Source organism: Phocoena phocoena, chromosome 1, assembly GCF_963924675.1.
Source record: "Phocoena phocoena chromosome 1, mPhoPho1.1, whole genome shotgun sequence".
NCBI lineage: Eukaryota > Metazoa > Chordata > Mammalia > Artiodactyla > Phocoenidae > Phocoena > Phocoena phocoena.
The window spans coordinates 182,816,131-182,830,669 of NC_089219.1; the positions used below are offsets into that span (position 1 = coordinate 182,816,131).

The 14,539-nt window shown below is 42.6% G+C and overlaps 1 protein-coding gene across 1 annotated transcript in view; it reads left to right on the forward strand.

Moving 5' to 3' along the window:
* Positions 1-596: 596 nt before the first annotated feature.
* Positions 597-14,539, forward strand: part of NEK7 (NIMA related kinase 7) — a 92,736-nt gene continuing 78,793 nt past the window's right edge. Inside the window, exon 1 of the mRNA XM_065883859.1 lies at positions 597-653. Within this exon, the coding sequence (XP_065739931.1) occupies positions 597-653 (57 nt within the window). The remainder of the gene's footprint in view (positions 654-14,539) is intronic.

A 14,539-nucleotide genomic window follows, 5' to 3' on the forward strand; every position in this document is an offset into this window, starting at 1 on the left:
GTTCTTGAGCCTTGTGCAGGACTTGGCGTATGCTTGGTCTTCAGCCTGTGTTTACTGAATTAATGGCTGGATGTTTTGTAATTACAAAAAAATATGTATAAAAGAGTAAACACCCTCATATGAGGACAGGCCTTCTAAGTTTAAACCTAAAAATCACAGTAAGCATTATAGTTGGACACGAAGAACCAAAGTGCTAACATTTTTAGAATATGAAGATGAAGTGCATTTTAGGAATGTAAAATGTTAGCCACAATTCTGGGAAGCTTACCGTGGTTATTATCTCCTCACGTCAGGGAGGGAGAGGGGAAGCCTCTTTGATCTATAAGATGTAATGGAGAAGAGAGAATTTCATCTCACAAAACGGGATTTTCTAAGCATAACATGCTACTTTTGATAAGAATTAGCTGAGATAGTGAATATTTGTGTTAGCTAAGCAGAGCTTGGATTTAGCGAATGGCAGATAAGAGTATAGAGTGTCTTAATGGACATTTTTGAAGCATTAGGTTCATCTCAAGTATGTATTGGTAATGATTGCATTATTTAAATTTCAACTTTACATTTTTTGCAGAGTTCTGAAGTTCCTGTTGCTTCAGACGATGGATGAGCCATCACAAGGGATGCAAGGACCACCTGTTCCTCAGTTCCAACCGCAGGTAATTTGTTCTAATAAATGCAGCCGTAAGAGTGTGTGTGTGTGTGTGAGAGAGAGAGAGAGAGAGAGAGTGTGTGTGTGTGTGTGTGTGTGTGTAGACATAATGCAGTGAGGAAGGAAGTAGTACATGTACAGTCCCTTTAGGAAATAAAGTAGCCAAAAATGCTAGTATGAATTTCCAAGCTTCAATCAGGATTGTTTTTATTATAAAATACTGTTTTAGAATATTTAGTTCTCATGTACAAATATGAAAAAAGAGGGGGGGGTCAGCTTTAGCTTTTAACTTGAATTGAATGACCTACAGGCTTTGGGAGCTAATGTTTGGCTCAGAGAGGAAGAGAAAAGGCAAGGCGGCGCCTGTGTGTCTAGTGCCTGTCTCTGCTCTGGCTGGTCCTGCATTGCCCACGACTGCCTTCTGTTACTGTCACTTTTCTTATTTTCTCTGAGTAGCAGTGTGTTTCCCCTGTTACGTAGTTGCTCGTTTTTTTATAGCATGAAATGAAGTTAAAGGAATGTTTCAGCAAAACATGTCCACACACTATAGAAGTTAATTGCCTAGCATGCTGTGTTCTCTATGGATGCTTGCCCTAAAGCTCGATGTATGATGACGTGTCTAAAATAGCATTCATCCCTGCACAGAGGCAGCAGTTCGTTTCTGTTGTTGTTATTAATAAATACCGTGTTTTTTCAGTTTGGTGTTGGAGACCTTCTGCAGTGTCCCAAATTTACTGAGCTAGCCTTGTCCAAGTTTTGCTTGATCATATTTCTGGAAATGAAGAATTGGTAGATGTACTTTCGTGATATCTTTGACTGGTGTTGGTATCAGAGTGATGGTGGCCTCATAGAATGAGTCTGGGAGTGTTCCTTCCTCTGCAGTTTTTTTGGAATAGTTTCAGAAGGATAGGTGTTAACTCATCTCTAAATATTTGGTAGAACTCGCCTGTGAAGCCATCTGGTCCTGGACTTCGTTTGTTGGGAGTTTTTAAATCACAGATTCAATTTCAGTACTTGTAATTGGTCTGTTATAGATGTTCTTTCAAATGAGTTCTGTAGTCAGATAAGTTTGGGAGACTTGGATTTACACAGCTGCTTCATGACAGTACTTCCTCAGAGCCTTCCCTGTATTATTAGGGTGCACTGTGAACTTCCTGGAGGGGGTTTTGGGGTATAGTGTTTTCCAGACTTATTTGACCACGGGATCCTTTTTGTTTAAGCACATTTATTGACTTCTCTCAGAATCCATGTCTGTGAGGCACAGTGCAGGAAATACTGCCTACAGAATAAACTGTCTTTTCTGCCTCTGTGACTTTATTCATCTTGTACCCTCATATTCCTCTCCAATTTTTGAAATCCTGCCCACCCTTCAAGGACCATCTAAAATGCCATCTCACCTATGAAGCTTTTTCTGATTTTGTGAATGTAATATTTTTTCCTTGGAAACGTGGTGGTGCATCCTTTGTATGTCTCTTCTGGTATTTCTGAGGCCTTTGTGTCATTTTACATAGGCATTTTCCTTATCTTTGCTGTTGGGTTAAACTCTCCTTGAGGATTTTTACTGTGTTTTACTTTCTTTGGATGCCCTGTGATACTGCAGCTCCCCACATGAAGCAGGGTCTCAATAAGAATGTGTGATTGAAACCAACCAGGGACTCCTTCAAATGAACATGTTTAAATTAGCCCTTTACCCAATTGAATTTTACATTGTTTTCTTTGTTACACCCGTCTGAATCTTCTGTACCGTATTCAGAAAAGAGACGCTTTAGCGCTTAGAGTAAGGCCAATATTTTAATTTCAAGATGATTGTTTTTTATTTTTTAGATCTACCGTCTATATTTTGTATATGGTCATAAATTATCAAGATTATAGTAAGCAGTTTCTATCTATTAGATACAGACGTATCTTAGTGCTAGTTTTACACACATACATAGATACTGTGGGTCCGTATTATATTGTTTCTAGTGAAGACAGTAAAAGAAGCACTTCTAAAATTAGGTAGTTCATGTCATGATTTTGAAATTCTGTTTTGAACAGTCCTAAATTTCAAAGGAAAAAAAATGAGCACTTTCATTTTTGCCTTCTACTGACTCACCAGCCAGGAAAGTCATGGTTTCCTGGGACCATGCAGCATACATTTCAGAACCACGTCTGTGGTTCTGCGTCTCTTTTCACACAGTTCCCTTCATCTCTGCCTCCTGCTGCTGCTCCCAGGGGTGGGGGAAAGAGGGAGGGTTTTTCCTGTCTCTGTGTCCAGACTGATGGTGTGAGATTACCTGACAAGAGTTTACAGGCGTTATTGCTTATTAAGTCTTTGAAAAGTGTTACTGCTCTCAGTAGCATGATTTTTAAAGGCTGGCAAAGGACAGGCTCTGCTAGGGGCTGACAACCTTCTTTTGTTTTGTTCCACACCATTGGCCTGAATAACGGGGTGATATGGCAACATATGGTTAGCTGAGTGACTCCTACTTTTGTGATGCTAATACGTGTCTGGACATAAACCGAGAACGAAGTCAGCTAAGTGTCAAATACCAATCCCCTGTATAATGACAAGTGATGTATATTCTTGGCATATCTTTCTTTTTCTTGTTCTGAGATGAATACTCTAACCCCGTAATGTGTAATATGTGGTCTCACATATTACTGTGAGAGCTCCTTTTTCTTTAGTACTGTGTGAGGTTCCTTTTTTATAAGCTTTAGGATGTGAGATTTATGTATCTCTATTAATTTTTTTGTGTGTATTGTCATTTTCTTGAACTTAGGGAAATTTTTTTTCTATCAGCTTCCTTTTCCTTCCCTTTTTCCTTTGATTCCTCTACTAAAGCCAGAAAGTACTGAAAGGATGTTTTGACTAGATTTGTATGCTCTTGGACTCTTGTTGGTGGAACAATGGATTTAGCTTAATTTAAAAAAGAAAATTCAGACTATATAAAAGATGGTGACAGAGAAATAGGAAAATACTAAACTATTTTAGTATGAGACTAATTTTAAACAATGGGGGCTTACCTGGTGGTGCAGTGGTTGAGAGTCTGCCTGCCGATGCAGGGGACACGGGTTTGGGCCCCGGTCCGGGAAGATCCCACGTGCCGTGGAGCAGCTGGACCCGTGAGCCATGGCTGCTGTGCCTGCGCGTCCGGAGCCTGTGCTCCGCAACGGGAGAGGCCATGACAGTGAGAGGCCCGCGTACTGCAAAAAAAAAAAAAAGATTAAAAAAATAATAGGGCTTCCCTGGTGGCGCAGTGGTTGAGAGTCCGCCTGCCGATGCAGGGGACACGGGTTCGTGCCCCGGTCTGGGAGGATCCCGCATGCCGCGGAGCGGCTGGGCCCGTGAGCCGTGGCCGCTGGGCCTGCGCGTCCGGAGCCTGTCCTCCGCAACGGGAGAGGCCACAACAGTGAGAGGCCCGCGTAACGCATAAAAAAAAAAAAAAAAAAAAAATAATAATAATAATAAAAAGAACAATGGAAGTTTGCAACTAATATTTTTTGAGTATTTTGATTTCTGATCATTGAGTGAAGAGCACTATGGTACATTCACTTTTTATCATAAAGATAAATGTAAAACAGTTATAATCAGAGCACAATTTTAAGAATTTATGGGAGTGATTAGAAGGGAGGATTAATTTTAATTATGATAATCACCAGGACTTAGGTTATAATTATTATTTGTAAATTTGAAGATATCTAGTGTAACGCTTTGGCTACCTGTGAAAGAGGGAAAGCTTCCCAGATCTACAGGTAGGAAAATAGACGTTCCTCGTTTTTATTGCTTGGAAGGTATGAGAACCTTGTCTGGGAGTCTTCCAACCCAAGCAGTAAGGTAGATCAACCATTCCTTTAAGCTTCCTGGTGGCCCAAATTATTTGCAGTCCCCCTTGCTTTTGCATCCCTGTGAAGCGAGGTGTAGGGATGAGATGAAGCTAACCTTGTAGCATGTTTGGGGTAGTGATCTGGGCGCTTTGTGGGCCAGAGCGACGTTGCCCCCAGTGGACTGTGTTGAGTGGTATGAGTTTTGGACATGATGATTATATCACCTTCCCCTGTCTTTAGCTCATCTTACAGAATCACTTTATGAAATAAGGGTCATCATGTAGTTTACTTCTTTTGATAAATTGATTTTGCCAAGGTGTTTGTTGTAAGTAGCATTGAGTACAGCTTCTGTTCTTTGAATTGTTTATAGAAATTTCGGTGTGGTGACTCCCTTTGACAGTTGCCTTCAGTGAATGACTTTAGGTGCAGGAGAATGAACAGCAGCTGTTCTGAGGAAAGCAGGCTCGCGCCGTGGTTTCAGTTCACGACGTCTCGTATCTCTGCTCTCCCCAAACCCCCAGCACTATCTCCCCTGTCCTCACACTTAGCTGATGCCCTTGCTTCCTGTTTCACTTGAAAACACCGTAACAGTCAGAAGAGAACTTCCACCGACTTCTCCCAGACATGTAGTCACATGACTGGCCTTTTCTGTCACCAGATGAACCAGCCACACTGTGCCCAAGGCCAGCACGCCCTGACCACTGGATCCCACCCACCCCCTGCTCCTATTGGCCCCTCTCTGCGGGCCCTTCACTAGCACACCATCGCCTGGTTCTCTCTTCCGTCTCAACAACAAACCGTGACCTGCTCGGGTCCTTGGACTCTTTAATCAATTGAAATTGGTAGGAGGCCAGATGAGAGATCCAGACAAGGCTTTATTGAGACTCGTGCCGCAGCGGGGTGGGGCTGGGGGGTGGAAACGAGCAGTAGGTGCCCTTGCTTGCTCCCCGAGGGGGCTTGAGCTGGTTCATCAAACGGGCTGAGGGCGGGGTAGGTCTGGCAGGAGGCCTGGTTTAGGTGGTCTGCTCGCCTCTCTGGGTGGTGCTGTGTGCAGGGATTTCGTGCAGGACCCTGCTTTTGCTCCTGGCACCTCAGAAGGGGCCGTTGGTTTGGGGCCTGTGTGTATCTTATTGTTCATAACTGCCCGACTGCACATGCGTGCAGTTATTTTTAGTCCATAATGGTTTCTTTATATCCTGTTGCCCAGGTGCAAGTGCAAGCACTCAGGTAGAGGGTCCCCTGTCACAGCCTATCTCAAAACCAAAACAAGTCCAAACCAAAAACCAGCTTTTAAAGTCCTTCTTTTCTCCAGCTGTTAACTAACCTATTTCTCTGCTGCCTTTTATTGCTAATTCTTAGCTTTATTTGTAGGTTTGTCTCCCGTTTCCCCCTTCGCTCTCTGAAATGCGCTCCAGTTAAGCCTTCTCCCCACCCTCCCGGCTAGACTGCCTTGTCAAGGTCCCAGCTATGTGCAGGTGCTCCGTCCCCGGCCTCGTCCTCCTTGGCTCATCAGCTGCATTCAGTAGTCGATCGTACTCTCTTCTTTGAAACCTGTTCATTGCTCAGCTTCCAAGAACCTTGTTTTTCTCGTCTTACTGGTCCATCCTTTGCTGATTTCTCCTCACCTCCTGGACCTCTTAACAATAGAGGGCTTCAAGGCTTGAGACCTCTTTCTATCTATATCTCTGCTTGGAGATCTCTTCCAATTTCGTGATTCTAAGTATGAGCCATATGCTGGTGACTCACATTTCTATCTCAACCTGGACCTCTGTCCTGAATTCCAGACTCATGTATCCAGTTGCCTGCTTGACCTCAAATTTGTATGTCTCAAAGCGAGCACATGAGAAGCTGAACTCTGAATGGTCCCCCCCAACCCTTCTGTCTGCAGGCCTCTCTGTCACAGTTGGTGGCAGGTCCATCCTTCCCTTGCCCAGGCTGAAGCTCCTGGAGACGTCCCTGGCTTCTTCCAGCTCTCTCGTGTTGTGTCTCACCTGTTCCCAGACCCCACAGCTCCATCTTTAACACACAGTTAGAATTGGGATACTTCTTGCCTCCTCTGCTGCTACTACTGTGGTCCAAGTAATTTTACTTTTGCACAAAACTTATTTCAGTAGCTTCCCAGCCTCCATCCTTGCCTCCCTTCAGCCTGCTCTCAATACAAAATTATATAAACTTTAAATGTAAAATACAAAATTTCAGTCAAATTGTGTCTGTTTAAAACCTTCTAGTAGTTTCTCATAGGCTTACTCACTCATCATCTTCCAGGGTATAGTTAACTATCACCTTCTTTGATCATTTAATGAAAATTGAACCTTCACACCCACCAGTAAGCCTTTGCTGCCATATTTTTCTGCGTAGAATTGATTGCCTTTTCACTTTTTCATTGTCTGTCTGCTTTCTCTAGAGTATAGGCTTCATCCCGAGACCCCAGAGTGGTACCTAGGGCACGTAGTAGGCATTCAGTAAATGCTTGTTGAAGACAAACTGGGTGTCAGATCAACCCGTTCTCCATCTTTTCAAGCACCACCTTTTAAATGAATATTAAGATACATAAATGTCTTTGGAATTTCTCTTCCTGGCACAAGTTCAAGCAGTGGCCTGTGCCTTGGTACCTACATCAAAAATACGATAGGAAGCCATTCTTGGCAACGCTTTGTTAGACCGAGGTGTGAGAGACCAGCCTGCGCCGAAGCAGGGAAGAAGAGCTCAGAGAAAAAGAAAGAAATTTTCTCCAGGACAGGTTTCCACATCTTTGTGAGCCCAGAAGTCAGGTGTGGCCTAAGATGTCTGAACGCTTAATTTACCATTTTTGTTTTTCTTGGGTAACAGTCTATATACAAAAGTAAATGTATATTAAATGGTTTATTAAAAAACACATCCTCCATTTCTTATGGACTTTTTTTCACCTCCTTGGTTTAGCTGGAACAGACCTCTTTCCCCCAAGGACACTGTTTCCCGTCACCCTCTCAGTGGAGGCTGCTGGTTCTCTAATAACCCCACGCCGTGGGGATCGGGGGTCGGATGGCAGCCTGTCTGTCCACAGAGCCTCTTCCAGACCACGATTCCTCCTTGTTCTTGGGGTAGGGAGGGCTGAAACCTGCTGCGTCAAGGCTCTGCCACCCTAAGAAAGGGCGTTCACCTTCCCTGTCGCTGTTGTCTCCTGACCTCCTCATGACCCCTCGCACTACTTGGACACTTGGCCCCTGGCTCCTGGCTTTTGTCCAGGGCAGTAGCCCTGCTGCTGCTACCAGTACCTGCTTCTGATTGAGTTCTTACGGCGCACCCACCCTGTGCGAAGCATTGTGAATGTGTGTTTCATTTATTCCTAACGCAAGCTGTGGGAGGCGTTATCTGTCACACTTCACAAGTGAAGAGACCGAGGCTCAGACCAATGAACTAACTCATCCTTGGTCACGTAGCTGGTAAGTGGCGGGGCTGGGATTGGCACCGGGTCTGTCTCACTCTTTAGAGTGAGCTTTTAGAAAAAGCTCCCCATCGATTTCCTGGCCAGTCTGATCTTCTCAATCACCGTGACTCTTGATATTTTTATAGGTACCTCAAGCTCCTATTCTTCAAGATGGAATTTATTATTTCCTGCCCAGGATTGTCCTTTTGCCTGTGACTATTAGAACCGTCCATCTAGTCGTCCAAACTACAAACAAGCGAATCGCATACTTTATATTAGGCAGTTTTCCTCTTGTCTTGATTTTACTCCCTAAATAGCTCTTGAATCTGCTAATTCTCTACATCCTGACTGTAACTACTGTAGTTTATTTAGATTACTGCCACCTTTTGCCTGGATTATCGCAGAAGCTTCTGAACTGATCTCTTTACCTCTCATTTTACCATTTCTAGTTCATTCTTTACATTGTAGCAAAAGTCATCTTTCCAAAGTGTACTTTTTATCGTATCACTTCCTAAAAGCTCCGGTTTCTATGGCTTTTAGGGTGGATTCTGCATTTCCTTGTGTGTCGTAGAGGGTCTTGCGTCATCTGGTCGCCTTTTTCTTCTCCAGCTGCATTTTGTGTCTTTCCCTATTTTGGACACAGATTCAGTCGTGTCTTGCTTATACCATGCTCTCTTTCGGCTCCAAATCTCAGATGCTGAGGTAATCGTCTCAGGAGCCGTTCAAGGAGATTTAGTCCCTAATGGAACCTAATAGCATAAAGGCTCCTTATAATGCAGATGAACTACATGGTAGAGGCCCTAAGGAAAGTGTTATCCTAGAGGAAACATGTAATTTGGAAGACAACAAAAAGATTATTCTCAGAAAAATAATGATTACTGGGTAGTTTCTTACACTAGTGTGCTTCTAACAAATCAGAATATGCTATACCAGCAGTGCAGTGTTCACTTCTGTAGATCATGCTTTATATCAATGAGTAGTAGGTCCTGGGTACTCAATAAATATTTGTTGGATGAATGAATTAATCTCTAAGTGAAAGCTAAATATTGATCAATCTAATTATGTTGTATAGATTTTAGTTACTTGAGAGTTATTTTAGGAAAAGACTGTGGCAATATAGAAGAATAAGAAATCTGTCAAATGAGAAGTGATATCAAAATATTTAAAGCTTAGTCGAGTTTTGAATTTAGATTGCTTGTTCGTATTTACATATTTAGGGGTAAGTGTTCCTTAAATTTTAAAGGAAATGCCTTGAGAAATTTAGATGAGTTTTAAAAGAATGGGAATGCGGTAAGGATTCTCTCATCTGCTCTCTTGGAAATTTCTATTTGAATAGTCTGATGTGGGCAAAGATGAGGTCGACATTAACCAAAACAGTTTCCCAGTTCTATTTGGAATTGCATTCAGAGCCTGAAATATAGTTTTAATAAATACAGTAATGAAAATTGTTCCATTTTTGAGGGTGAACGTAATATTTGGAAGATTCAGAAATCTTTTGGAGCCAAGTATGTACTTGGTGAAAAAAATAAATAGTCTTGGTATTCTTCTTTCGATCAAAATGAGATATCTTCTTAAATGAGACCAGTAATTTTCATGTGATTCACAAACTGATTACAGTCCAAGGAGGAATTTCAAACATATTTTCAGTATTGGAAGCCTTCCTGGAGTAAGTCCATATCCTCTCACGGTGCTTGTTTGAAGGGCAACGTTGGATGTATAGATTCTAATATGTTTGTTAGAATTCGGTTGTGTCATTTTACATTTAGCATACCTTTATATTTTGTCTCCCCTTTATATTATTATTATGTGAATATTATGACTTTTTCATATGACTGTGGTTATGTTTCATACATCTTTCTCACTAAATATTCATAAAACAACTATTCCTCAGATTTAGAAATTTTGATAAGCACTTCTTTTTTCAGGAACACTTATGTAGAATACATTTAATTATGCATTCCTTTTATTTATTTATTTTCCTTGACTGGATATCATTCAGTGTAGGAGAAGAGGGGGATGGAGGGGGAGGGATTTCTAGGAGAGTTCTGATAGGGTGTCCAGGAGAGTGCCAGGGGGGCACCAGGGCTCAGTTTCATGCAGCACTAACTTCCAGAACCAACACATGGGAGAGAGGGAGCAATGGGTTCCATGGCCCAGAGTGATGAGCAAAGTGAGAAGAGAAGGCTGAGGATGGAGCCCTGTGGACACCAGAATTTATATTGGGGGGGGGGACACGTTGGGGAGCTGGGAGCAATAAGAAGCGCTGGCTGTTCTGTGGGGTGGTTCAGGGCCTGAGCCCTGAAGGATTGCCTGGGATCAATTCTTGGATGCCCCACTTTCTGGCTGTGTGATAGAGGACAGGTTATTGAACATCTATATGTTTCACTTTTCTTATTAATAAATTAGAGGAATCATAGTTTTTACCTCCTATGAGCTATGGAGCTTCTAGGATTGTGCTTGGCACGTAGATAGGACCCAGATGACGGGGATGAGGGTGAGGGTGACGATGACGACGTTCTGCCAGTGACACTCTTGGAGCATAGGTTTCTCCACCAGTGGTTGGTTCTGCATCATCTTACATCCTTTACCTGCCTTCTGCCCACACTGGTGCTTTGTTAGCCTTGTTTATCCCAGTCAGTGGCATCACTATCCATCGAGGTGCTCAAGCCCCAGATCCATGATTTATCCTTGATTTCTCTCTGTCCCCCTCTCCTCATACTCAATTCATCAGCAGCTCCTTTGACTCCACCTCAAGATCATATCCTGATTCCGTCTGCTGTTCGCATCTCCCTGCAACAGTCAGGTCAGGTCCACTTCCTCCTGTCCAGTCCCCCTGCTTCCACTCTTGCTTTACTCATCCTCCTGTCCGTTCCTTCCCCACCAGCGTCGTGAGTTGTCATTGTAAAATGTGTGTTAGCTCACAGTACCGTGCTTCTCTGCTGGAGACCCAGGTCCCTCACTGGTGCTGTCAGAGTGCCCTGTGGTTTTGTCATGCTCGCCTCTAACCTCGTTCCCCACCCCGTCACCCTTGTTTTCCATCCTCCAGCCAGTGTTCCTTCAACACACCCAGCTCATTCTTTCCTCGAGACATTTTCTCCAGGTTTTCTTTCTGCCCTTTTTTTTCTTCTGGTCTTTTAATCTCACCATAAACGTCACCTTCTCACCAAGGTCATCCCAGAATTACCCACTCTAAAATAACCGTCCACTCATTTTCCATTATATCACTCTATTTTATTTCTCTGCATATGCTTAAATATTAGATACTATTATGTATTTGCTTATTGTCTTTTTATTGTTTTGGATTATGTATTTGTTTAATCTCCTTCCTCTGTTAATAACTGTGGAATAAATGAATACATTGTAGAAAACCTCTCCCCTCTATTTGTGTCTGTCTCTGTATCTGTTTCTCTCAGGGAAAGGCTTCTGCTTGCCATATTTAATTTTACCAGGTATGGCTGGTGGTGCTCATGGGGCAGATGGGGGTGTCTTCGTCATTATCCTACTCATGAAATGCTGGGAAAGGTCATCAGTATTTCTGGTTACATAATTTGGATATAGTGATTATGCTGGGTAGTGTAACTAATGATGATTAAATGATACAAACACTGGGGTCTTATAAATGTTTAACTAGATAATTGGCTGTATTTGATCACTCATTTTTCTTATGCTATAGTGAATTCTCTCCTTTGTTTGATAAAAAGCCAGTTATAATGATTAATGGCATATTGTTCCAACTGATGTAAATCTCAGACACTTAGTGTCTTTAGGAATAGGTTACTTTTGAAATAGTTAAAGAAATTTTAGGGAGATCATTTTTCACATGGGAAGAAGCATGACTAATTAGACTCTGCTGGCACATGTGGTGTTTTGGTTTTGTTTTTAATATGTGTTTTTTTTTTTAATTTCTAGTGAGGTTTGTAGAAAATAATGTATAACAGCTTTATGTTAGATATTGTCGAAAGGATGTTCTAGTTTTTGTCGTTTGGAGGTGAGTAATATCTCTTTAAAGATCATACATAGCATAAGCTTTATTGCCAAATAAGATTGAAGGGCATTTTGAAGTTCTGTAACTTTTAAATTTTTGAGAAATTTAATAATGTTAATATAAATATAGTTTATTAGATTGCATAATTGGTAATATGAAAATCACCAGTAAGAGGTGAATTTGCAGTAACAGTGAAAACCATATTAATGATGTTAAATATTGTAATTAATACTGGCTTGTATATTAGATCATTGATAACAATACCTCTAGGAATTATCAGGACATAATTTTCTCTCTGGGGAGTCTGTTGAGTCCATGCTGTGACTCTTCTAATTTCCCCAGAGAGAATTATCATCATCCCGTTACCCTGAATTATCTTACTGCTCATTAAATGTTCCTGCCTTCAAATTTAAAGGAAATTAAAGAAATTAATTTAGTCATGGGAAATTATTAATTGTTTAACGAGGTTGCACCTGTGATAGTATGAGCCTGTGGCACAGCAGAAGGAATTTTATTTTAAAATGAAAAGTATTTATGTGAAGGAAGCAGTTAACAGACTGACATGTAGAAGTTAATCCCAATTAGTTAGCAAGATCTGGCGGTATGTAATTAAAGTGCATTCAGATCAACAAGAGATTTCATTAATGAGAATGCAGAACACTTAAGGTGTTATAAAAAGCTTCCTTCACTCTAGAGTTTGATTTTTTTAAGTTGTCATATGTAATTTTGAGTATTTATGTTTCTGAGATTTTAGGGTTCTTTTATAGTATAACTTGCAGATTCACATATCTCAAGAGACTAAACATAATTTACCACAAAAATGTAATGCAAATGCTTCCAACATCTGTTTTAATTGTGTCCTTTATTTAAGGAGTTGTGGGTGTCTTATAGTTAGTAATTAAGAAATAAAATAACAACAATAAAAACAATAAACAATAAAACAACAATATCAAAACAATGTATGTAGGCTTACAGTTATGTTATTCATGTTAATTAGTTATATTTTGAGACTTATTCCAAAAATGAATGTTTGAAAATTCTTGTATGGGGTATGTATGTAGTCTTTATTTAGTAATTTTAGAAGCTACCCTGTGCTGAATTAATCACACCTTTTCTCAGTTTCTTTTGTCACGAAGAGCCTGCAGCTTCAAACTTGTAGGGTTTATGGGCTTTCAAGCAGTTATTATCTTCACTTTGCCTGTGAATTTAAACTTTACTGTGAGCATGTTCCAGCCCGATAGCTGAATTGCGGCCACACATGGTTTTGTTTATTGCATGCTCCCCCACAACAATTAGGAGGCCTTCGGGCAGAATAATTTTAGTTAGCTCTAGTGTATGGCACCAAGGAGCCTCACACCCAAGGGGTCAGGCTGTGTTCATTCATGAATCAGGAAAACAGTCTGCGTGATAACTGGGGTGTCCTGGTTGGAAGGCAGAGCCCAGGGCTGGGCGGTGCTCAGAGACCCTAGTAAGGATGTGGCTGGCATATGGGAAGCCTAGCTGTAGATACAGACAAACCCCAGTTTCGGCCAGAGGAAGAGGACCAAAGAAGCAAATCAGGGTCAAGACTAAAGAATTTCAGTCTTGAAAACCTGAGGACATGCAGGAGGCTGTACAAATCCAGAGCCTGTGGGGAGAGAGGCTCGGTGGCAGGCTGTTACCGCTGGCGCCCCTGGGGGAGGGGGCGTAGATGACGGTGAGGGAGTGCGTGAGCTTGGCTCTGTCCCAGGGGACACTCACGCACAGTTCTTTGTGGGGGTTCACCCCTCTGCTAGAGAAGTGGGAAACAAGGTTTGGGTAGCTGGCCCAGCTGAGAAAGATACTGGGCGTTAGAACTGGGGTTTCGAGCCCAGGCCTTGCTGACTGACTCCAGAACCTGTGCCGTTTCTCTGGGGCTTTATGGGAACTCAGTGGATTCTTCTGTACCGCCTGGCCCAGGTCCGGCCTCAGAGCACAGTGTTCAGGGCTTGCTGTACTGCCCTAAGAGGGCAGTGAATTAGCACTAAGGTCCCCTTTCCTGCTGCGGGTGCAAGGGGAGTCTCTGTCTTACCTGTTGGGAAGCTGTTACTGGCAGAGACAGCGTCCACTTGCAGGTCTGGAGTTTCCCCACTCCCCATGGAGCTTCTGCCTCAGATCTGCTGGGAGCTTCTCCGTGGTTACAGTCATGGCGATGCACTTAGAACTTTTATATTCATTAAGTTCTTTCAGCTACATTCACTTACTTAGTAAATATTTATTGTCTGTTTCATGTTGAGCTGCCTTCATGGCATCTGGACACAAAGATAAAACTTGGTTTCTGTCTTTGAGAAACTCTGTGTTCGGAGGGAGAAATATACATGTGTAAACAAATAATTAAAATCCAGTGAGGTCTGGAACCTAGCTCAGTGCCTGAGTTTGCAGCACTGTGTGGAGAGTTGACTGCTGTCGGCTGCTGTGCAGGCCCAGGGGCAGGAGCAAGCAAAGCCTCCTGGCGAGCTGAGGGTGATTCCTGAGAAGGGCTGGCAAGTCAGCCCCCAGGACGAGCTGGGCTGGCCAGGTGCGAGGGGCGCAGTCACTCAGAGGGCCTGGGACACACAGATGCCTTGCACGGAGGGGCCGGAGCTGCAGGCGCATTTGGCGCCGAACGGTGTGGTTGGAGGGGAGGCCCAGGGCAGGGGCCAGGTGACTGAGAGAGCTCCTGTCGTAGGTGGGTGTC